This window comes from Arachis duranensis, chromosome 8, assembly GCF_000817695.3.
Source record: "Arachis duranensis cultivar V14167 chromosome 8, aradu.V14167.gnm2.J7QH, whole genome shotgun sequence".
Lineage (NCBI taxonomy): Eukaryota > Viridiplantae > Streptophyta > Magnoliopsida > Fabales > Fabaceae > Arachis > Arachis duranensis.
Window position 1 is genome coordinate 46,501,598 of NC_029779.3, and position 24,843 is coordinate 46,526,440.

General features: G+C 33.0%; 3 protein-coding genes across 6 annotated transcripts; 2 read left to right on the plus strand and 1 right to left on the minus strand.

The window, feature by feature from the left end:
* Positions 1-809: 809 nt before the first annotated feature.
* LOC107463192 (uncharacterized) lies at positions 810-6,566 on the minus strand. 4 transcript variants are annotated; one of them, XM_052253045.1, is made up of 5 exons: positions 5,649-6,566; positions 5,075-5,176; positions 2,046-2,097; positions 1,834-1,924; positions 810-1,722 (listed from the first exon to the last, which is right to left on the minus strand). In XM_052253045.1, exons 1-4 carry the CDS (start codon positions 6,524-6,526, stop codon positions 1,892-1,894), a joined length of 1,065 nt encoding a protein of 354 aa, XP_052109005.1. In that variant the 5' UTR covers positions 6,527-6,566; the 3' UTR covers positions 810-1,722; positions 1,834-1,891. The 4 variants fall into 4 exon arrangements, with proteins under 4 accessions (XP_052109005.1, XP_052109006.1, XP_020985526.1 ...); XM_021129867.2 differs by lacking the exons at positions 810-1,722; positions 1,834-1,924; positions 2,046-2,097 and adding exons at positions 4,110-4,257; positions 4,395-4,574; XM_052253046.1 differs by lacking the exons at positions 1,834-1,924; positions 2,046-2,097 and having other exon boundaries at positions 1,509-1,536.
* Positions 6,567-13,852: 7,286 nt separating this feature from the next.
* Positions 13,853-16,845, plus strand: LOC107463163 (uncharacterized). Its single transcript, XM_052253433.1, has 10 exons — positions 13,853-13,988; positions 14,572-14,686; positions 14,798-14,840; positions 15,107-15,189; positions 15,268-15,332; positions 15,579-15,637; positions 15,766-15,825; positions 16,072-16,104; positions 16,404-16,469; positions 16,558-16,845. Exons 1-10 carry the CDS (start codon positions 13,853-13,855, stop codon positions 16,600-16,602), a joined length of 705 nt encoding a protein of 234 aa, XP_052109393.1. The 3' UTR covers positions 16,603-16,845.
* Positions 16,846-17,620: 775 nt separating this feature from the next.
* Positions 17,621-22,772, plus strand: LOC107463200 (probable glucan 1,3-alpha-glucosidase). The gene is made up of 6 exons (XM_016081942.3): positions 17,621-19,313; positions 20,141-20,414; positions 20,536-20,671; positions 21,427-21,637; positions 21,727-21,933; positions 22,150-22,772. The coding sequence occupies exons 1-6, from the start codon at positions 17,739-17,741 to the stop codon at positions 22,516-22,518; spliced, it is 2,772 nt and encodes a 923-aa protein (XP_015937428.1). The 5' UTR covers positions 17,621-17,738; the 3' UTR covers positions 22,519-22,772.
* The last annotated feature ends 2,071 nt before the right edge of the window (positions 22,773-24,843 follow it).

Genomic DNA, 24,843 nt, shown 5'->3' on the forward strand with positions numbered 1-24,843 from the left:
CCAAATGCAGAGTTCTTGTTTCTTCCCAATTATTATTTGATGATCTTTGTGTGGTTATAGAAATGCAGTAACGGATTGAAATGGCAATAAATTGTAGTTTGAACCCAAAGGTTGTGTTTGGAACAATTCAATACTCTTTAGGAATATATATGAATCCCTTTTAATTGTTGAAGATTTCAATCAGTGAAGGACGTCTTCAATCTTAGAGAAAGAAAGAAAAACAAACACAGTTTTAAAGGAACATTAAGGGTTATTTGAAAAAATATGGTGATAATCTTTTGACCAAAGTAAAACTTTGTTGTAATTTTATTTTTTTCAGTGTAATTTTTTGTATTTAACTTGCTAGTTTTTCCTTGCTTTTAGGCTTACAGTAGTGGAGTTGCTGATTTTACTCCTTTCCCTTCTTTGTTCGGTTGAGCAGAATAAATTAGTGAAAATAAGTTTATCAACTTAACTATATTTTTGGTTGGCCAAGTCAAGCATTTTAAAACTGTTTTTTTCTTTTTATAGTAAGTTTTATGCTAGATAATTCAAGTTAAAACTGAATTATAGTTCTTGAATGTAGGGCTTTTTTTTTTCGATAATTGATAAGAGAGTATCTATTTCTTAAAAGAGGGAATAAAATATCAAATAAAAAAGGAAAATAAGAAGTTATAAAAGTTTGCACTTTGCACACATAAAACACATAGTTTGTACTTATATTTATACACATACATGAGTTAATAGTGAAAAAGCAACAAAAGCTGAAAAAACAGCAATACAATCTGCATGATGATATCTTCATTTAATCAACTCAGAATATACCAGGATATAACTTACAAAGTAACAACCCCTATTTTTGAAAAATATTAGAATCCTAAACATACTAAAATGAAGATAAAAAATGGCCTAATGTAAGAAAATGTAAAAACCAATCCTTTTAAGAGTTCAAAAGGGGTAATTGTTTAGGCTTCCAATATTATGAAACAGTGATGCTTGTAAGGACTTGAAGTCTTCAACATTGTAATTGTCATAATTGACAAGAAATTATTTATGATATCCAAATAAAGGAAAATCCAAGTGCTTGTCTTATATAATGCTCAGAAGCTAGAACAGAATAATTAGCTTTATCCAGGAGAAGAAAACATGATGGAACCAATAACTTGATATAACAAAACAATGAATAAATATTTTTCAAGTTTCTATGAAATATTGTGAAAAATTATAACTTTGTCATTCACCCTAGCATGACAAAATATGTGTCTTGAATGTTAGAATAAAAAGCAATCAAGTGGGAGATTTTCACAAAGAAGGTGACCAAGTCACAATTTTCTTACATCTTTGAATTAAAATGATCACCAGTAAACTCAGAAAGTCCTCCAACAGAAATCCAAATGCATACATCAATTGTTTGCATTAAGCACCCCAAGGACCAAGAATAGGATAAAACATTAAAACACCAACAGTGTAATAGTAAATAGTCAACAAAAAAGTTTCACTTACAATCCATGTGAAAAGCAAGGTGACATCTGCTGTTGTTTTTCCAAAATTATTTAACTGCATAAATAACATTCATTGCATATTAAGAGCAACATATGTATCAAATTCTAACTAAAAAAGAAATTGAAGTGACTCTTGCCTACCACGAAAGTAAAAACTGGTGCAGGAAAGCTACTCTCCTTGTAATTATGGGGTATAATAGGTGAGATCTGAGGACAAACTATTCTCAGTGCTGGGTCAGGTTCTGCATTTGGAACAAAATTATAGAGGAGATAATCAATGTAAGGGATAAGGTATTTACAATTAATATCATAATGCACTTGGAATTTTGGAATATATGACTAGCCCATTTTATCTTCATATATTGTCCAAGCCCTTGGGTACAATGCATGATATGTGGATTTGTCACCACTCAGATTCCAAACCCATGATTGAATTCCTGATACTGGGTTTTCTCTGAACGAAATTGAAGTAAATTTTTTAAAAGAAATTAATTTACAAGAATAAGCTTAAGAGAATGATAAATTAGTAACTGGTAATTTACAAGGCAATCTATAAATGTTTACCTGCACATAGTACACTTGAATATTTTTCACCACTTGGACGCGAAACGAATACCTGATATTATTAGCAGCAGCAAGCAAAGAAATAAATTTGGTTATGAATGTCCTTTTTCTTGATAAACAAACTGGTATCAACCTTAAAGTACATTGTAATTGATATTTAAGGTTCAAACAAGATTGTAACAGACATAAATCTGGTTCCCAAGCCAGTATGTACTATGTTCTTGCAAGATGTCCAACCTTGGACTAATGGACTAGGTAATTCTTTATAATGTTATGGATTCATGGTGTGTTCTGTTGTCAGCATCACATTATTCACTTGTGCTTTTCTCTACAATTAAAGTTTCTGGGCCTTATTGTGAGAAGGCATTCAAACATAGTGATCAATATTATTGTATATGAGCTTAGCAATCAACAAAATAATAATTCATTATAATAAAATGCCTACATTTTTTGTAGGCAAACATCAATATTCAAATAAATAAATAATATGAATTTGAAGTTTCTTTAGTCATACCCCATATAATTAACTTATGTGCAACTACTGTCCACTTTAAAATTTAAAAGACAACATCCAAAGTTTTTATAACTTGGAGCACCATGACTTTAATGTTTGAGTCTGATTAGTGAGAAATAATATGAATTTTATTTTTCTTAAAATATTTTTCTATTAACATAGAATAGAGTACAAATAAAAAGACAACAGAGGATAATAACTAAGCCATGTCAACAAATATTCTCTATTACTGAAATTAGCATGACAATTTTACATTTATATCGTCAGAAAAAAATAGCTTCAAAATACCTTTACCTAACCATGATGTAACGAAGCAACAAAATAGCTTCAAGTGCAAATTAAATTAAACTCACGCAGCTAAATTAGCTTATTGGAATCATGACAAGAATAACGCACTAAATTAAACTAAAGCATCAAGTCAAAGACACTCAAGATCATAAAGGTTCTATAATGAAACAAAGAGGTGAAAGCAAGGAGTTGAGAAAAATACCTATGGCAAACGTTCTCTAAGGATAAAAGACATAAAAAAGATTAATGGAAAATCAGAAGAGAAAGAATGGCTTGAACACTACTCAAGCAAGAGAACAAAAAATAGATGAGATAAGACAATAATGCAGGACAAGTAAAAACTGACATATTATACTTAATGAACAATTTCAATAAAGAATTCAATGATGGCGGCAATGAATATGAAAATAACTGATTAGATACATTGTAAATAAGATTCAAACAAGTATTGTGAATCATATTTTCTGTGATTAAATAAAACAAATTACATAGAAATTTATTCAATAATTACATATAGAAAGTGTACACACTATATAACATAGAAAGATATCATGGAAAATATATAACTTAAATTCAAGTATGTTCTATGAATTTGCCTTTTCTTTTCTCCTTTATGAAATGAAAATAATTTTCTTCTATGAACAACCGATAATTCTATTACATCTTGTCTTCACTTTCGTATTTAAGGCTGTCATTGTAAATATAATTTTTCACGATAACAACAAAAGTGTTGTTACAAAAGTCACTTGTTCTCGTTCATCAAAAAGAGGCAATAATAACATTAATAAAACAAATTTTTATTACTGCTGCCATCACGTAAATACAACACAGCAAGTTAATTGGAGTAATTGTGTAAATACTTAACAAGCTAATGAGTATCAAATACTTTGTCTATAATCTAATTAGTGTCAAGCTCTTCTTTTTCAACTCTTTTTCAATGACAACCAAATAAAATATGAAAAAGAAGTAATCATTAATAAAGGTATAAAATTACCTAAAAGTATTTTATAACTATTTTTTATGGATCAAATACTTTTAAAATTCTTCTACATATCTGTTTAAAAAGATACATCTTTTCTACCAAAAGTCTCCTCGGAATAGCCATCAAGACTTTAGATAAAATCTAGTTCACCGTCCCCTTCGGCATTGCCATCAAGGCCGGAAAACTAGAAAATCAAATATTATTAATAAAAAGGTTATAAATCACAATTACATCTATAATGATCGTCTTACCTACATCATTATTTTTTCAAACATATCTTCCGGGCATTGTTCATTTACAAAACTAGCTAACAATTAACTTGAACTAGATATGTGCAACCTAAATAAAAATCTTTAAACCATTTACATGTTCTTCCTCCTTTAAGCAAATCCTCCATCCGTTAAAAAGGTTGAATTAGGGCACAATTTCTACATTGAAAAACAATTAAAACAGTGTAACTATTATGAATAATAACTTAAAAGAGTTTAAAATAGTCAATTAAATATTTTCTATATTAGTAGAAATTGAATTAGACAAAGTAATTGAGAGTAAAAAAATGACTTACAATGATCAAATTACATCAAAAATGCTTTTCCTTAACTTTTTTCCTTTAGCTAATTCTTCTTGATGTAAAAAATGTTTCTGAGCATGACTGGAAATTTGACTAGGAGTTTTTGTTTTTACATAATATTCTGAAATTCTTTTCCAGTGTGAGCCTTCTTTTTGGTACCCTCTAAGAAATAACCTACCAAAATATGATTTTTGAAATAACTATTAACAAATTTTATACTAAAAATTTTTAAACAAAAGCATAAACTATTTAATTAGTAACGATATTTTTAGATATCAAACAATTTTTTTTTTCCTTTTTGATTTTTAGTCCAACTAGAAACCTTATTATGCCAACCACGGTCAAAACAAAATAAATATAGCAATCAATAAAAATTACTTTAGAATTCGCTCAAATTACTAGTTATTAATGCATAAAAACACTGATGTATGCAAGCTTTAATTAACAAGAGAGCGTTGAAGTCGATCTTGCAAAAAGGAAGTGCTAGACTTATATATTGTAGACAACATACAATCATCATGGACAAGTTAGAGATATATCTAATTCAAGAGAATTGCTTCTATATGTTGATATTAGTTGCTTCGCTTTTTTTCTTTTGTAAATACCAATATTCAACTAAATAATAAATAAATAAATAAATAAGAGATAAAAAGAAGTAATATAATAATAAATACCTATGTTCATCTTCGGTCCAATGATATCCTGTCTTTGTTGGTGCTGCCTCCTCTTGTGCAGTTGGCACTACCTCCTCCTCTGCAGCTGGCACGACCTCCTCCCTGCCATGATAATAAACAAAATATTAAAAAGTTCATTGTTTATTAGGTTTGTTCATAAAATTTATAAGAAAAAAGAAATATAGAATAAGTAAACAGAAATAAACCTTGCGAAATAAGAAGGGAATTATTAAACTACTATTCCACCTTAACCCATGACAACAATAAAGAAGTCTTGTGATCCACAAATTCAACCCAATAGAATACATAAATTTAATCATAATTTTAGTCTATTAAACTACTCTTCCACCTTAGTCCCTGACAACAATAAAGAGGTCTCGTACCCCACAAATTCAGCCCAACAGAATACATAAATTCAATTACAATTTTTTTAATCTAAAATCACAAAACAAATTAGAATTAAATTTATGTATTTTGTTGGGCTGAATTTGTAGGACACGAGACTTCTTTATTGTTGTCATGGATTAAGGTCGAAGAATAGTTTAATAAGAACGAAAATATTGAGAATACGGACCTGTGATGATGATGAGTGGAATAAGGGTGTGATGGTGGTGGTGGTGTTGTTGCATTGATAGGGATGGAGAGAGGGTTGTGTTCCATCATGATGGTCATTGTATTGATGTCGTTCATCAGCTTCTGAAAGCGTTCTTGCAGCTGTGTCGGGGTCCTGCCGGGGAGACGAGCAGCCACGTCCTCCCAGCGGTTCTGGATATCATCCTGAAAACAACTGGTAATAATTGACTCAAATGCTTTATTCTCCTCCCAAGTCCAGACCGGAGCTTGAGGTTGAAGTGGTTGATGACCACCGACATCGGGAATCAGCTTTAACATGTTCCTACTGGTATCCCACTGAGTCTGAGGCTGAGGCTGAGGTGGTGGATAACCACAGGTGTCAGCGAAAAACTCATCCGTCAGCGTCCTTACTATATCCGTCTGAGATTGAGACTGAAGTGGTTGATTACCACACACGTCAATGGCACGTGACTGAGACTGAGACGGAGACTGAAGTGATTGAGAACCAGATAATGGGCTTCCCCAATAGTGCTCTGTCCTCTTTATAACTTCCGGGAAACAATCATCAATAACTGGCTGAGGTGGTTCATTACCACTCACGTCCATGGCACATGGCTGAGGCTGAGACTGAAGTGATAATGGGCTTCCCCAATAGTGCTCTGTCCTCTTCATAGCTTCCGGGAAACATGAATCAATAACCGGCTGTGGTGGTTGATTACCACTCACGTCCATGGCACACGGCTCACCTACATTGTTTTCGTCCGCATTCCAGACGGGCTCAGGCAGAGGCGGAAACTCAAACTGAAACTGCGGTGCTTCATCGTCGGCATCAAAGTCTATCATATCGTACGGGTCTCTGATATTCCATGGATTCATCATTGCAGAATCTGATTGCTAGTCACTCATTCTTCTTCTCTTCTTCTTCTCCTCCTTCTTCTTCTTTTTTGGTTTCTACTTTTTCTTCTTTTTTGGTTTCCTGTTTTTAGATATAGTATTTATTTATTTATTGATGTAAGTTTCACTTTCTAAGATAGAGTGTGTCAATTAATTTATATTACATTATGAATAAAAATTAAATAATTTCATTTTAAAAATTCATTTTAGAATTTTTTTTTTTATCTTTTGTATTATGTAAATGTAGATAGTTCTAATTAAAGCAAAAGACTCTCAAAAGACATTATAGAAGAAGTCATTATAGAAGGACTACTTAATCTTGAAGTCTAAAATCAAAGCGTTAAAGATAATTTTTTATTCTAAAATTAATATTTTAATCCAATTTTTTAAATTACAAATTATCTTTTTTTTCCTTTTTGGATAAAGGGGACTGAAGCTCAAAGAGAAGGAATTAAATAATTGTAACTAATCGGGATAGTATATTTGACTCATTTAGATTACATAATTTTTTTTTTGATACTCTGTTTCGCTCTTTATACAATATACTTTAATTACAAATTATCTATTTAAATAAAAATAAAAAATAAAAGAGTTGACTCTATTTAAATTTTATGTTTTCAATGCAAAATTCTTCTAAATTAACAATAACAAATTATTGTTATTGTAACTAATCAGGATAGTAAATTTCACTCGTTTAGATTACATAATATTTTCTTTTTTTGATATTCTGTTTCGCTCCTTATACAACATACTTTAATTACAAATTATCTATTTAAATTTTTTGTTTTCAATACAAAATTCTTCTAAATTAATATCAAATCAAATTATTGTTATATAGACAAAAAGTGGTTAACTTCTACACCTCAATCTCAACAAGAAACCAAGTGATCATTGCTACTTTTGATTTAATTAAGTAAAGATCAACCAAGAATCTACTATGGATAAAAATAAATAATTATAGGAATACTTTAGAGCACAGGTTCTGGAAGAAGAGTATTGTGAATGGTGGAGAAGAGTGAAGCAAGTCTTCAAAGCCATTGGAATTGAATTACACAGTGACATGACAAGGTTAAGCGCGTTAATTGTAAAAATTGAACTCATTTGTTACCGTTATTTTTATTAGTAGTTTCAAATGTTTGAGGTTTGAAAATCAAACGGGTCATCTAACCAGTGAAATTAGATATTCAAAAATATAATCGAACTTTAATTAGGATTTAATTGGATATAATAAAATAATATATTAATATATATAAAATATTTTTAAAAAAAAATAGATTTATTTTTTTTGTAGTTTATTATTTTGAATCGATTAACTGTTAAAATATATATCAGTTTAATTAGTTAATCGATTTTTTTTAATTAATTTTCTGTCAAACGATATATATTAAATCGAACTAACTTGATGGCCAATTCTTAATTAACGGAATGGAACGGATTAATTTCAATCTAATTTTTAATAGTATGGTCATGTTAGTTCATTTTAAAAAATAAAAATTTAGAACAAAAAGTTTTTGATAAATTTTTTACAGAAATTTTTTTATATCTATGATAATATATAAAGGTCACAGGAAAATTTGGTGTCCAATTTTTACTTTTTTATCTTAATCCTATTAATAAAGAGTAATTGATATAACTTTTATTTTTAAAAAGGTAAAAAAAAAAGTAAATTACCAATTAACTTTTTTTTCATTTCTATTACAGTTACTTTTCTATTTTACGGATAACTTTCGATCACTTCGTCTTTTTTTTTGTTCCATTCTCTTCTTTTAGAGTTTTGTCTATTTTTATTAATTTTTTGGGCCTGCTCCACATACAAGTAAAAAGGCCGTACAAGTTTTACAAGTTATCAGTCCAAACTTCATTAACACGCGCATTAACTCATTTTGAATGGAGCGTAACTACACGCGCCCCACTCAAACGGTTCATTTTCGTCTTTTTCTTCTTCCTCTTCTCTTCTTCTTCTTCTTCCTCTTCGTCTTCGTCTTCGTCCTCTTCCTCTTCCTCTTCCTCTTCTTCTTCTTCTTCTTCGTTTTTTTTCGATTTTCATGGTTTCTGAAATTCTTCTTCTTCTTCTTGCTCTTCCTCTTACTCTTCTTCTTCTCCTTTTCTTTCGTTTCTGCACGTTCTTCTTCCTCGTTTTCCTCTTCTTCTTCTTCTTCATTTACGTCTTTTCTCTCTGTTTTCTTTTTTTTTCGATTTTTCATGGTAAAATCGTTTTTGAAGAAGAAGAAGCAGTAGAAGATGAGGAGGAGAAAGAGAAAGAGTTCTGAATTATGCATAAGATGTACTTCAACGAATTTTGGGTGTATTTTTTTAAATACTTTGGGTGTATTTTCTGTAACCCTTTGGGTGTATTCCTATAATCGTTTGGGTGAATTTTTGTAACCGTTTGGGTGTATTTTCTGTAATCTTTTGGGTGTATTTCTGTAATCATTTGGGTATATTTGAGTGATATCTGACTGATATCTATGGGTGTATCTGACTCATATCTATGGGTGTATCTTGCTGATATCTATGGGTGTATTTTTCATTTCAGAAAAAATGGCAAGCATTACAAAAATACACCCAAACGATTACATAAAATACACCCAAGAGATTACAGAAATACACCCAAACGGTTACAGGAATTCACCCAAACGATTATAGAAATACACCCAAAAGATTACAGAAAATACACCCAAGAGATTACAGAAATACACCCAAACGGTTACAGGAATTCACCCAAACGATTATAGAAATACACCCAAAAGATTACAGAAAATACACCCAAAGGATTTAAGAAATACACCCAAAATCATGCATAATTCAGAATTCTTTCTCTTTCTCCTCCTCATCTTCTGCTACTTCTTCTTCTTCAAAAACGATTTCAGAGCTTGATGTCAAAAAACAATAGAAATCGAGAATAACAAAAAAAGAAAACAGAGAGAAAAGCACGTAAATGAAGAAGGAGAAAGAGAATGCAAGAAACAAAAGAAAAGAAGAAGAAGAAGAGGAAGAGGAAGAAGAACGTGCAGCAAGAAGAAGAAGAAGGTGCAATGAAAACGTGCCGTAACAATATGTGGAGGAACTAACGTCAACGACGAAGAACAAACCAGTGAGAAAGGAGGAGAAAAGAACGATCAAAAAAGAAGGAGAAGAAGAAGGGATGTAGCGCGTGTAAGGAACGTAGCACTTGCAGCGAATTTTGGGGATTAGAGTTTAATTGGCTTGTAATACTTACAAGCCCTAATCGATTGTACGCAGAGTTTTCCTCTAATTTTTTTATCTCTCTGTATCTTTTTCTAATTATTAAATTAATTATGTATTACTTTTTTTGTCTTCAAAAAATTGTAAAAAAAACGACTCATAATTAATTATACCAAATCTCTTCTATTTTTATGATAATAAGAAAAATAAAAGGAATAGAAGAGTTTTGTGTCCAATTTCTGTTTTTTAATCCTAATCCTGTTAATAAAAATTAATTGATATAATTTTTTATTTTGAAAAAAAGTCAAAAAATAAAGTAAATTATCAATTATTTTTTTTTTCATTTCTATTGTGGTTACTTTCCTATTTTGTCTATAATTTTCAATCACTTAATCTTTTTTTTTTATTTCATTCTCTTCTTTTAAATCTTTATTTATTTTTATTAATTTTTTTATTTCTCTGTATCGTTTGTTCATTTATTAAATTAATTATATATTACTTTTATTTTTTTGTCTTAAAAAATTGCAAGAAAAAAATTACTTATAATTAACCCTACCAAAAACTCCATCTCTATGATAACCATAAGAAAAGTGGTTATAACTTTTTAATAATTTGTGGTAATATAAAAGATGTTTATTTATATTGGATTAAGGTAGAGAAAAAAAAAAACTGAAAGTAGATAGAGTATATATTTTTTGTCTTCATATAATTTACATAGACAATTAAGAATGAAACAATTTTTTTAAAAAAAGATATACTTTAAAAAAATAGTCTTAATTTATATAGTTTAATACTAACTACGTATTCTGTGATATATTGTACTCTAATTTACCATTCAGTCTCAACTTTTAACAAACATAAATAAAAAATTCATTACATGCATAATTATCTGTTTTGTAACTTTTTTTAAATAAATATATTAGTTTTACCGTTGATTTTCGTATATCATATATTTAAAGATAAATTAAAAGTGTTTCATACAATATTAATTGATTAACATTTTTTATTCATAATATCTTTCATTTTGTTAGGTCACATTCTATTTTACATGATTGTTGATTCTATTATTTGACCACAAATTAGTCATTTTTAGTTTTATTTTAAATCTTAATTTAGAATCTTAATTTTGTTTTAGGACAATTTACCAAAATAAATAATTTGACTTCCAATTTTACTATAATACACATTTTACAAAACGAATACCAAAATACATTTTTTCTATAAACTATATAAATCGCGACAAGAGACCACGGTTTACAAATGAACGTAAACTGCTACAGGAGTCTCGCGGTTTTCATAACCTACTTTTACATTTTCCATAACCAAAATACATTCTTCTTCTCCTCCTTATTTTTCTTTTTTCTAATTAACGGAAAGACCAATTTGACTTACGTTTTATCTTTCAAGGACTAATATGACTAAAAAAATTATTTGAGAACTAATTTAAAAAATCGGTGATCTTTTTATAACGAATTTAGCTATTAACCCAATAAAAAAAAGAAAAGCTCTACATCCATGTAAAAATTACATGGATGGGTATCCATGTAACTTTCACTCCACGCCCCACACTACCGCTTGTTTTACATGTGCCTCTTATAACCTAGACAACGAATCCTTATTTTGCGTTATCAACATTTCTCAACGTAAACTTTTTCATACAACGTAAATCTCTTTCTCCTCCTCCTCCTCCTCCTCCTCCAACCTAATTAAATTCGTTGTTCTCCTCTTTCGCGTTTTTCTTCTCTGCATTATGGATCTGGATTGATTCAACGTAATTATCTTCGTCGTTCATTTTCTTCTTCGTTTTCTTCTTCGGTTTGCACTTTTGAATTGAAACAATAAATGAATCAATTTCAAATCAGTTGAATGAGTGCGATTTTGATGATTATTCTCAAACGCATCAATTTGATGAGGTTTGGATTATTGAATTCTGAATCGAATTTAATCGAATAAAATTTCTAATTTTATTTGAAGTTAATTGAATGGATTGAGGTGATCTACATCTGAATTGAATTCAATTGAATTGATAATATATAACTGTGAGTAATTGTGAGTGTCAATAATTGTGAGTAACTATGAGTAAATGTGAGTAACTTTTCGGTTCGGTAAGTACTAAAAAGGTGGTTCATCACTTTCATGTTTTCGATTCGGTCCGCAGAAAGGAGTCTAACAAAAATTAGACCAATATGATCTGTTTTCTTCCCTAAGCACTATATAATTGTTTCACCGTAATTAAGATTTCGGTTCACCATTAGTACTGTGTTCGGTTCACCATGAGTACTGTATTTGGTTCATTCTGCACTATTCAAAACTCTTCTTACTCACCTTCTACTGTTTCTTCACCAGAGAGAGAAGGAGGAAAAAACAAAAAAATACAGCAGCAACAGTAACAAAAGAATGAAAATAGGGTTTCAGGGTTTAGGATTTTAGGGTTTAGGCTTTATGGGTTTAGGGTTCAATGTACATGGGTTCAGTGTGTTTCAAACTTTTGGTTCGTCCCGTGTATTAATTTCGGTTCACCGTGTTCATGGTTGAGGGTTTAGGGTTCAGGGTTCAGGGTTTTAGGGGTTTAGGGTTTACGGTAGGGTTTAGGGTTTAGGATTTAGCATTTAGGGTTCAGAGTTCAGTGTTCAGGGTTCGGGTTCAGGATTTAGGGCTTAGCGTTCAGGGTTTAGAGTTCAGAGTTCAGAGTTCGGGTTCATGGTTTAGGGTTTAGGTTTAGGTTTTAGGGTGTAGGATTTAGGATTTTAGGGATTTAGGGTTTATGGGTTCAGAGTTCAATGTTCAGGGTTCTGGTTTTAGTGTTTAGGGTTTAGGATTCAGTGTTTAGGGGTTCATAATTTTTTGGTAAACAGGAGAGCGATTTGGATTACTCTTTTGAAACGAATCAAACTGACAAAGTTTGGATTATTCAATTTTGAATCGAATTGAATGGAATGCAATTGCTAATTTGAATTGAATTAAATGGACAGAAGTGTATTGAATTGAATTGAATTGAATTGATAATATGTAAATTGTAGACAGAGTTATTTGAATTTGATTTTATATAATGGATTATGTTTCGTTCACTCAATATTATACAATTGTATTATTTTCGGTTCACCATGAGTACTATGTTCGGTTCACCATAAGTCCTGTGTTCGGTTCACCATGAGTACTGTGTTCGGTTCATTTTGCAGAAAGTTGTTTAAATTTTATTTTATATAATGGATTATGTTTCGTTCACTCAGTACTATACAATTAGCAATTGTATTGTTTTCGGTTCACTATGAGTACTGTGTTTGGTTCACCATGAATACTGCGTTCGGTTTATTCTGCACTATTCAAAATTCTTCTTCCTCACCTTCTACTATTTTTTCATCAGAGAGAAGGATGAAAAGACAAAAAAATACAGCAGCAACAACAATAAAAGAATGACGATAAAGAGAAAATATGTGAAGAAGAAGGAATGCGAAAAAGGAGGAGAAGGAGGAACGTGAAGAAGAAGGCGAAGAAGAAGAAGACACTCCATGCGTAAACGAGCGTGAAAAGAAGAAGAAGAAGAAGAATAAGCGCGCGAGAAGAAGAAGAAGCATGGAGGAGAAGAAGCATTGGGCGATTTTGTGTGTATTGAGCGTGTATATTTTACGTTTTATTTAATGATATTGTATTTTTTTTTGTGTTGGGCCAACTTAGTTACATAATTACATGTACGTGTAGCATTTCCGATAAAAAAAAATATAATGTATTGTCACCAATTTAGAAAATCAATGCCTCAGTTGAAAAGTTTCTATGTTTAGCAAGAGAGAAACCAAGAGAGCGGAAGTAATGAGAAAGATGTGAGAGTGAATGATAAACATTTTGATTCAGAAGATAAAAAGTATATAAGTGAATCATAAACGTTTGGAGTGTGAATATTTTTGTTATAGAAAATTTTGATAATTTAATTAGATTTGATTAACCGAAAAATTTAGTCATATAATAGTAATGTATAAATATTATAACTATAAATTATTAAATCATACGAATACAAATGAGATAAATATTAAAAAAAAAACTCTATTTATAATTAAGTAAAAAGTAATTTTATGAAATCAATTCTTTTCAATTAATTTTGTGAGGATGAAGCTGGGAGTGTAATCAGAAATGGCGGTGCCAACATTGAAGTTGAGGTGCTTTCCCACCGCACTCCAATTCCACTCTAACCTTCCTTCATTCTCCACCCTCCCCCGCCCTCTCCTCTGCCACGCCGCCACCACCGCCAACAGAAACAACAAGAGGAGTAAGATTATTATTATTATTATTATTATTATTATTATTATTATTATTATTCATGCTTGATGTTAGAATTTTGATTTTTGAGTAAAGCAATAATTTAGTCCCAAAGCTTGAAAGGCCTAAACTACCCTATGGTTCCGAAAATAATTGACATAAAGCACTGCCGTTAGTTAAAAACGAAATTGAGATAACGGTTTTGACAAATTTGTGAAATGTAGCACATCTTTCAAGTAACTCGGGCTTCTTTAGTTTTTGACTGCTACACTCTCAGATTTTCAATATTTAAAATTTTTAATGACTAAATTGCTAGTTTACATGTGGAATTCTGGTGTAATTGGGAATGTCCAGGGTGCTTGTTGCTGTGTTAATTTGATTGAGTTGGATGGTTACTAAATACTAACTAACAGATTAAACTTTTAGCTTTTGAATTCGTTCCTTGTTACCCTGTTCTTCTAAATAAATTTATGCATAATTCATGAGGGAGCATAATAAATATCTAACTATTCATGTGCCTTTACCTAACCGCAGAAATGGTTCATGACACATAGGAAAATAAAATGAGTGTTTTGAGTTTAAATGATAAATTGTTTTTGTTGTTGTTAAGGTTGATCCGGCAAACAATCTTCCCTTGGAGTGTGTGGTTAGGAGAGAGTTCACCAGCTCTCAAGGCCACCAGTGCATGCTGCTCTGCCCCGTCGACTTGTCAGTAAACCATTTCTATCTTATGCTGTTATACTATTGTGTCTTTGCCTTTATCTTAATATATATTGTTTCGTGATTATGGACTGTGGACTCTGGAATTCTTCACTGCAGGCCTATCCAAATATTGAGGAGTACTGGTGTTGGGTGGTCCGATGTAAGTTTCGACTCGTTTGTATATTTATTGGTTGCTGACTATTCTTGAATCTTGATTCAGCACTGAATTTTCTAGATATATTTGTTGGTTCTAGATGTATAGTGTGATCTTGTTTTATTTATATTACTATTACTACCATGAACTAGTTTTGAATAACTGATCATCTTAACTAGAAGAAAGTTTTGTTTACTAGTTACATGGAAAAGGCATTTCTTTTCCTTCCCTCGGTGAGGCTCCATTCCAAATATATTGTTTCCATGTTTTAGGTCGTTGATGCGGAACTTGAATCTATCATGCCTGCTGCTGCCTATGCACTTGCCAAGATACGCATGTATTTGGTTTACAGTGGGTATGTATTCCTTCCCTCATAATTCAGAAAGTTATGGAATTTATTTGATCATTAAATATTTAGGCCTGTCCATCTCAGATACTGTTACACGGCTCGTGGTGGATTTTGCTACTCAGAAGAGAACATATTTGACTTTCATGCAGGTAAGGAGTAGTGCTTTATTTGCCCTTTACTCACAATATCTAATATCTCTGACACCAGAAGATATGATATGCTGCATAACAATTTGAATTTTGAACTACTGCTAAAGTGATAAAATTCTCCCTACTTTGCTTGTTTGTCTCTTGCGCGTGGTATTTTGGGGTGATGAATTTGTAATATGCTGTATAACTATTTGATTGGACACCCAATATTTAATGGATGATGCTTTTCATTAATTTATTTTGCAGATGGTAAAGAGGCGGATGACTCACCAACTGAAGGTGTAGAAATTACACATTTCAGTCAGGTAATACATCAGCTTCAACTGCACAAACATGTGATAGTTTTGTTGTCTCTTTGAAGGTTTTTATTTTTGGCATAACAAAGTTTACCAGTTATATTAGTGTATGCTAATTTTTAACAATATTGTTACAGGAAGGGGAACACTACATGATTTATACACCATCTGATCCACTTCTTTTTGTTGCTGTCAAGGTAAGTTTCTGCAATCAAGTTCTGGAAGCAGTTATTACTTCTATTAAACAGTGGCAGACGTGAATTGAACTGCAAATTTTTCTGTTATTCCTTCTATGGTTGATTGGTAACTTTTCAAATAACAAATGCTAATGTAATGCATTTCTATGGTTGGTTGGAAACTTCTGAAATATTAAAGACCATTGCCATGAGAAACTGGGTATTCTGAAGCAAAATATAATCAACTTAGCCGTCTTCTTTCTGCAGGATCAAAATGGGATGTTGCAAATTGCTGATGATGTAAGTAGGCGCTCCACACAGAATTCGGAAATCAGCTTCTATATGTTGCTTATAGTTTGGTTTATATTTCAAATAAGAATTCGGAAACAATCTTGTGGAGCACTTAAATGGGTTGTGCTCCTTTCATTCATATAGCGACGCATGAGCAATTATAATATGTTAATCTATAAATGGATAGAGCATGACCCACCCTAGTGTTCTAGGAGCATGCAATCTCACACTGCAAATTTAGTATAATGTCCGCATTATTGCCCAAACAGGGTGACTATGACGGAGCTAATGTCAACTTTTGTGGACAGGAACTTCTTGAGGATCCAGCTGTCTCTAGCGCTATAGATGAAGAGACCGAATTCAATACCTTGGTGGTACGTAGTTTCGTTCTTCCAAACTTTCTTAATGTTATCAACTTCATCTCTATTCATTTCTGTAATTTGTGATGTCATTTATAAGCAGGAGGAAGAAGCTGCACTTCTTGACTCATTGTTGGGTAAAAGATAACCAGAAAGTATAGTTTCCTCTGAAATGCCACCAAATTCTGCTATTTCTATTTTTTGTATAGGATCAATTTTGTATTGTGTGTATGCATGTGCTTTTTTATGTCTAGTGCAGTAGTGCTAATGTTAACATGTAACAATCCTTCTTGAGATTTAGATTTCATTTGATATAAGCTTTAGCGCTTAATGTGATTATTATAAAGATTGCATGATATGGAGGCAATGTAATATTGGACCATTATTCAAATTTTAACGGCAGAATAAATCGTTGTCAGAGGTGCATCTTGTCTGCATTAGACAGTGTAGTGATGTTATTTAGATGAGAGTATGGTTTAGGATTTTAGCGCGGCAGAGTTGCATTAAATTTAAGAGAGCACCTGCTAACATAAGTTTTGTACTGGGAATTAAATTTGTGTTCTTGTGAGATACTGGCTCGTTTCTTATTAAATGTCATTGGCTTCGTAAACAAATTATTCAATAGGAAAGAATTTAATTTTAATCTATTGATAATTTGATAGTATAAAGTAGTATTATAAAAAATAAAAGTGATATTTTTGTTCTTTTTTATTAAAATCACCCAATACATATGATAAAGTCAAGTGATATTTTTATGCGTGAAAAAAATGAAAGAAAAACTTAAGAATGTGTTACTTACGCTTGAGTCTAAGACCATGTTGGGTTCAGCATATAGGTAGGACATTAATTAAATTGTTATCTATAAACAATTAAAATATGTCGATACTCTAGTGAAAATTTATCAACTTAAAAATTATTAAATAATAATTTAATTAAATATGTTGAATTATTTAATATTTTTTAATTATTAATTTTATATAAAAATAATTATACATAAATTTTTATAATATTTTATTATTTCTAACATATTTTAAAAATTTTAAAATGATTTCTAAAATTTAATTTATATTAATTTTTTACCTAACATCTGAGAAAGTAGTAATTCGATGGATGTGCAAGTAAAACATGGCAACAACTACCCAAACTACTTTCCGAAAACGAAAATTACAAAGATGCCCTCAAGGGCATGGCTGAGTGAGAGTGAGTGAGGAAGACGTTGATTGCTGAATGCTGTTACACTGAGTGTAAGACCATAGCTCCATTTCCATGATCTGAACAAAGAACATGAAGAACAAGACCCAAACCCTCCCTCTTTTCTTCTTCCTCCTCTTCTTCAACCACGTCTATTCCTGGAAGAAAGAAGAGTTCCGAACCTGCCACCAAACCCCTTTCTGCAAACGCGCCCGATCCCGAACCTCATCCACTTCCACCCCTCTCGTCGCCACTGACGTCACCATCTCCGACGGAAATCTCATTGCCAAACTCGTCGCTAAATCCAAACAAGAAGAAACCCAACAAAACACAAACCCTTTACTCCTCTCTCTCTCCGTATACCAAAACGGCGTCGTTCGCGTAACCATCGATGAGGACCATTCCCTCAACCCTCCCAAGTCCCGCTTCCACGTCCCCGACGTCGTCGTTTCGGAGTTTCAAAGCACAAAGCTATGGCTCCAGCGCGTCACGCAGGAAACCCTAGACGGTGACGATTCTCCTTCCTCCGTCGTCTATGTCTCTGATGGATTTGACGCCGTGCTCCGCCACGATCCCTTCGAGGTCTTTGTTCGAGATAAATCGAATGGGAACACTCGTGTCGTGTCTATGAACTCTCACGGATTGTTTGATTTCGAGCAATTGAAGGTGAAAGGCGAAGGCGACGATTGGGGAGAGAGTTTCCGAAGTCATCACGATAAGCGACCTTACGGTCCTCAGTCGATTAGCTTCGATGTCACGTTTCATGGCGCGGATTTTGTGTATGGAATCCCTGAACATGCCACGAGCCTCGCGTTGAAGCCGACGAAGGGGCCTGGTGTGGAAGAATCTGAACCATATAGGCTATTCAATTTGGATGTTTTCGAGTACATTCATGATTCACCTTTCGGCCTATACGGATCAGTTCCGTTCATGCTTTCGCATGGGAAGCAGAGGGGGAGTTCTGGTTTTTTCTGGTTGAATGCTGCTGAAATGCAAATCGATGTTCTTGGATCGGGCTGGGATGCGGAGAATGGGATTTCGAAGCTGCCCAAGAACCGGGTTGATACGCTTTGGATGAGTGAGGCTGGTGTTGTGGATGCGTTTTTCTTTGTTGGTCCTACCCCTAAGGATGTGCTGAAGCAGTACACGAGTGTAACGGGGATGCCGGCGATGCCACAATTGTTTTCGACAGCTTATCATCAGTGTAGGTGGAACTATAGGGACGAGGAGGATGTGGAGCATGTGGATTCTAAGTTTGATGAGTTTGATATACCTTATGATGTGTTGTGGCTTGACATCGAGCACACTGATGGGAAGAAGTATTTTACTTGGGACAATGTGCTGTTCCCTAACCCTGAGGAGATGCAGAGGAAGATTGCTGCGAAGGGCAGGCACATGGTTACCATTGTGGATCCTCATATTAAGCGCGACAATTCATTTCCTTTGCACAAGGAGGCAACTGAGAAGGGGTATTATGTTAAGGATTCTAGTGGCAACGACTATGATGGATGGTGCTGGCCTGGCTCGTCTTCGTACCTCGATATGTTGAGCCCAGAGATTAGGTCTTGGTGGGGTGATAAGTTCTCTTATCAGAATTATGTTGGTTCAACTCCTTCACTCTATATATGGAACGACATGAACGAGCCTTCGGTCTTCAATGGTCCTGAGGTATGTGAGATATTTCAGGGGCGTACTTGCTATTTTGGTTTCATTGTTTTGATTATGTTCTGGATGTACTTATGCAATGTATTTCATGGCACATTGATGATTTCATGCATTTGGATTTAGGAAAAGGAATAGTATTCATATATTTGTAGGGAACTAACCACTGATCAACAAACCCATTTCATCATAATTATCTAAGCAATGTAATAATGATCATATGAGCCTCTAAATAGAAGACTGGTATTCCGCTTATATGCTAGGAAAATCAATAAGATTTTAAATGGTTCATGCACGCATAGACTGGCATATGTTATCTCTATAAGGCCAACAAAGATGATATGCATATATCACAACTCAATAGTATTAGAGGCCAATAGCTTCTTCCCAATTTTTATTCCACCACGATGCTTTGTATCATTTGTTGTTATGGCAATAAACTGTTAGTGTAGCTTCTGTAGCAAATTGCCTCAACTGGAAGAGGCTGGAGAATAAAAACTAAATCTCCCTTGGTGATTGAGGAGTCAATCAATATATAGGATAATATTGGGGCTAAAATATTGTAGAAAGTTTGATTCTGAGATATCCAACAATGTGGTCTAACTTGTTCTGCTATCTTATACAAGTATCTATGGATGTTCATTTCTCATGTCTATTTATAATGTTTTAAGGTTTGTTGTCATTTGAAAAGTAGAGCATGGATCTATGGGTTCCATGTAATCCATATTTCCTGCTCCACTGTTCTTTTGCGACATGTCTATTGAGATTTTCATCTTATAATGTCCTCTTGGAGATATGCAAATCAAAGATGTGGTTGGTTGCTTTGTATCCAGGTGACAATGCCTAGAGATGCTTTACACATCGGAGGTGTGGAGCACCGTGAGGTGCACAATGCCTATGGATACTACTTCCACATGGCAACATCTGAAGGGCTGGTAAAACGTGGTGATGGGAAAGACAGGCCATTCGTTCTGTCGAGAGCATTATTTGCTGGAACTCAAAGGTACGGAGCAATTTGGACTGGGGACAACACTGCCGAGTGGGATCACCTAAGAGTTTCTGTTCCAATGGTTTTGACCCTTGGTCTTGCTGGGGTGTCATTCTCTGGTTGGTACCATCCTTCTCATGAAGTATTAATTATTTCTATTTATTTCGGATATTTATTCTCAGTATTAGGTATTAGCACAATATGTCATTCAGATGATCATATCTCATGTATGTTATATAGGTGCTGATGTTGGTGGCTTTTTTGGGAATCCTGAGCCCGAATTATTGGTTCGGTGGTATCAGCTAGGAGCTTTCTATCCTTTCTTTAGGGCCCATGCTCATCATGATACCAAAAGACGAGAACCATGGTTGTTTGGGTAAGATTGCTTTACTTTAAGACTTTCTTTTTCTTAAGTAAAATAAATCCTTTTCTTTTGGTAATTAGTAAGCAGCCTTACTTTTCTTTTATTACGAGCCATCCACTGCTGAAAATGAGTGAAATTCATATTAAATCATGCAATAACCTATTGAAGTGAAGTGACTGATTTTTTTTTCTTTTTTCGTTTTTTTTTCATTGACACTTTAGATTTATAAATGAATTGGAGCACACTATATGAAATATTACTAAATTGTTTCTAAAAGGGTATATATTAAATTAGGCTATCTGTACTCTAGAAATAAAGTTCTCCACAGAAATACTATCCCACTTTAGATGTAAATGAATCGGAGCTACATTGTATATCAAACTTCAAATCAGTATATTATACATAGATGTCCACTAAAATTCACAACAACTCCCATTTGGCTTCATCTCCTGATCTCCCTAACTGGGTGATGCAAACATGAAGGGAGTTGATATGTAGCAATTCTGCCTAAATTTGTCATAATTCGATTGTCTTGATTATCAAATTGTGCCTGATATTGTGTGAAATCTTTTTTTAATTTTCTCATATTTATTTTTATTTTATTTTATTTTTTTAAAGAATGTCATCAAGACAGGGAAGTATAGTATTATAAGATGACAGCTTAAGAGATCCTCCTTACTAGAGTTAAACAAACAATTTCTCAACATTTCTGATTTGATTAATTTTGTTTGTCAACATTATGATTTAGTGATCCTCATGTTATGCAGAGAACGAAATACAGAGTTGATTAGGGATGCAATACATGTTCGCTATGCACTGCTTCCATATTACTATACATTATTCAGGGAGGCTAACACTACTGGTGTTCCTGTTATGCGTCCATTGTGGATGGAATTCCCATCTGAGGAAGCTACCTTCAGCAATGATGAAGCTTTCATGATTGGAAACAGTCTATTAGTGCAGGGGATATACACTGAGGTGCTTTAGTTAGTTTTTCAGTAAAATCATTTGTTTCCTTCATTTTTGTGGTTCCCGACTGAAGATTTTACAATGCTTATGGATGGCAGCGAGCTAAACAAACTTCAGTGTATTTGCCTGGAAAAGAATCCTGGTATGACTTTAGAACCGGAAATGTATACAAGGGAGAGGCAACACACAAGTTGGCTGTTACAGAAGAGAGCATTCCTGTCTTCATGAGAGCTGGAACCATTATAACAAGGAAAGACCGATTTAGGAGAAGTTCCACTCAGATGACAAATGATCCTTATACTCTGGTATGTATTCATGCTGATTTTCTGCAATTCTTGTTAATATGCTTGAATGCTTATACTTGGTCTTGGACTATTGCTTTTCTATTCAACAGGAACATTTTGAACATTGTATGCCATATTGCCATTGTGAGCAAATATTGCTGTGGAATATTTGAATGAGTTTAATGTAAAATGGATTGCTACTTTTATCGTGATAAAATTTCTGATGTTGTCTGACAGGTAATAGCTCTAAATAGTTCTCAAGCAGCCGAAGGTGAACTATACCTTGATGATGGCAGCAGCTTTAATTTTCTGCAAGGTGCCTATATCCACAGGCGTTTCATTTTCAAAGATGGCAAGCTTACATCTTTAGACCTCGCACCTGCTTCCAATGGCAATGCTCGGTATCCAGTAAACACCGTTATTGAGAGGATTATTCTGTTAGGACATGCTTCTGGTTCAAAGAATGCTCTGGTTGAACCTTCAAATCAGAAGGTTGATGTTGAACTCGCTCCATTCTGGGTTCAAAGGAAAAACTCACCAGCAGTAATGACCATTCGCAAGCCTAATGTCCGTGTCACCGATGATTGGACTATAAAAATTTTGTGATGCAATCAAAGTTACTTTGAGGTGAGGAATCTAATCCCCAATCATCAATCTTGGAGGGCAAAACCAAATTTGCCCTGTTTCTGTAGCTATGCTTATAGAAGTTGAGGCAAGAAAGGGAAACAAGTCAACAACATTCTTGAAGAATGTCTGCACCAAATTCAGTTTCCTTGTTTAATGACGTAGGATTTGATAACCTTTTGAGACACCGTTGTTTTCTACGAGAATCAGTTTGATAAGGAAAATTTTTCATCCTCCGGAATGGTGCTCTCTTGCTCATGGTTGTTTCTTGAGAAAGCTGATGTGATCAATTTTATAACTTGGTTAGTTTAGGTTTATGCAAACTTAATCATCTATACTAAATGGATTTCAATTTTCACTTAAAATTTTGTTTGTTAAAATAGTTGACGTGACTTGAAAGTTGGGTATACATATAACGCATTAACGCTGCCGAAATGTGCTAATTGAGGAAAAATATCAACGTAACAAATGTTATATAGATAAAATGTGATCATTTCTAGGTTGATCAAATTTTATTTAATTTTAAAATCACAGAAAAGAAAAACTAAAGTATATATAACCATCTCTTTAAAATTTCTACGAACTTAACAGTAGACCATATGTAATTTGGTGTATAAATATAAATAGATAATTCCGTTAGCACCTCTGCACGTGGCTATTACAAAATCAATAATGCTAGAAGAAGAACCATTCTTGATTTCTTGTCCAATCATTGTACAACTAAGGTATAGAAAGTTTTTGTATTTAGTTTTACGAGTAAATAATCATTTTTTATTATGAAAGATCGAGGCGCTGACAATATTGACAATAAATATTGTAACTATGAAAGATTTACTCTGTTTAACATTTATAACCAAACGCCAATTTGTGTGATGAAAAAAAGATGGCATGGCTGCAGCCAAAGAAGCAGGACCAGCAGCAGTAAAACCAGCAGCACCTGTTAAATGCCATCTATGGTGATTTTAACTATTCCATTTGATTTAGTCATATTTTACTTCTTCATGTTATTTATTTTATCTTTAAGCAATATCTCATAGTTTTAATAAGTTTTTGCAATTATTTTCTCTCTAACCAGGTGATATCAAATCCGACTCCACTGTTTCCTCTTCAAAACCACCAACCTCTAATTCATCTGGCACCTACAAAACCACCACCAATCAGATTTTCACTGCAGAATAGGCCCTCCAATAGCAAGAGGCCGACCAAAAGAAAGAACTCAAAGAGGCATCCTTCAACTCTATTCAATAACATCAGGCCTCCTTCAATGAGTAACCCCTCAAGTAGGCCTATTGTTAACCAAGAGACCATGCACAGTGCTACAAGATTCATGCAATTTATACCGACTCCAAGACTTGGAGCACAAACAAATAGACTCTCTAGTGGCAGTAGTAATTTCACACCTAATTAGGACCTAAGATGGCTTGGATTAAAGAATGTTTGTTGTGTTAAATACTGTTATATAAACCATGTGCACTACACTCTTTTTTAGAACATAGTTATAGTATTTTGGTAATAGCTAGGTTTACTTTGTTACTTATGTTCATGAAACAGTTATAATGAATTAGCATGAACTCATATGTCTACTATGTTCATTCCAATTCATCTCAACCCGAGACCAAATCAAACCTCAATTCTACCGTTTAAATGCTAGGAACATAATTGTAAAGAAACACAACAGAAGTCCTATACCAACCGACAAAATCCATACTCTAATTTCTCCTTTAATCTTCCCTATCTTCATAACCACTTTCATGCTATATTCTTCAAGTAGCTCGGTTATGGTCACTGTCAAAAAAATCTAGTTCATTGTTTGCCCTAAAATTCATTAGGATTTTGAAACTTTGATCTTGGTTTTGGATTTCATTTTTTGAAATAAATATCATTCTTTATATTCAAGCTAAGTCTGAACTTTTATTTTAAGCAGGATCCTGTTAAAAAGGCAAACCTTACTGTAATCTCTCTAGAGACTGAAAAGCATCCAACACATAAAAAACTCCCTATATATATGAGTTCAGGATAGAATAAGATTAAAATACCATTACAAGCATCACACATAGGAGACAAGAGTAAAATTCTAAATCATCTCATCATATTTAATTGGTTTTGCAATTACATCATTTCAGTTTTGTCTCAAAATTCATTTTCAACTTTTAAGGAGAAGTATCAAACAAACACACACTTAAAGGGAAAGGGAAAGAATAAAGTAAATCCAACATTTAGATTAGTGATCCTGTATGATATATATAAATTCGTCCATAAGGACCAAAACCATCATAAATAGTTAAGTTACTTTAGGTCTTGGTTCAT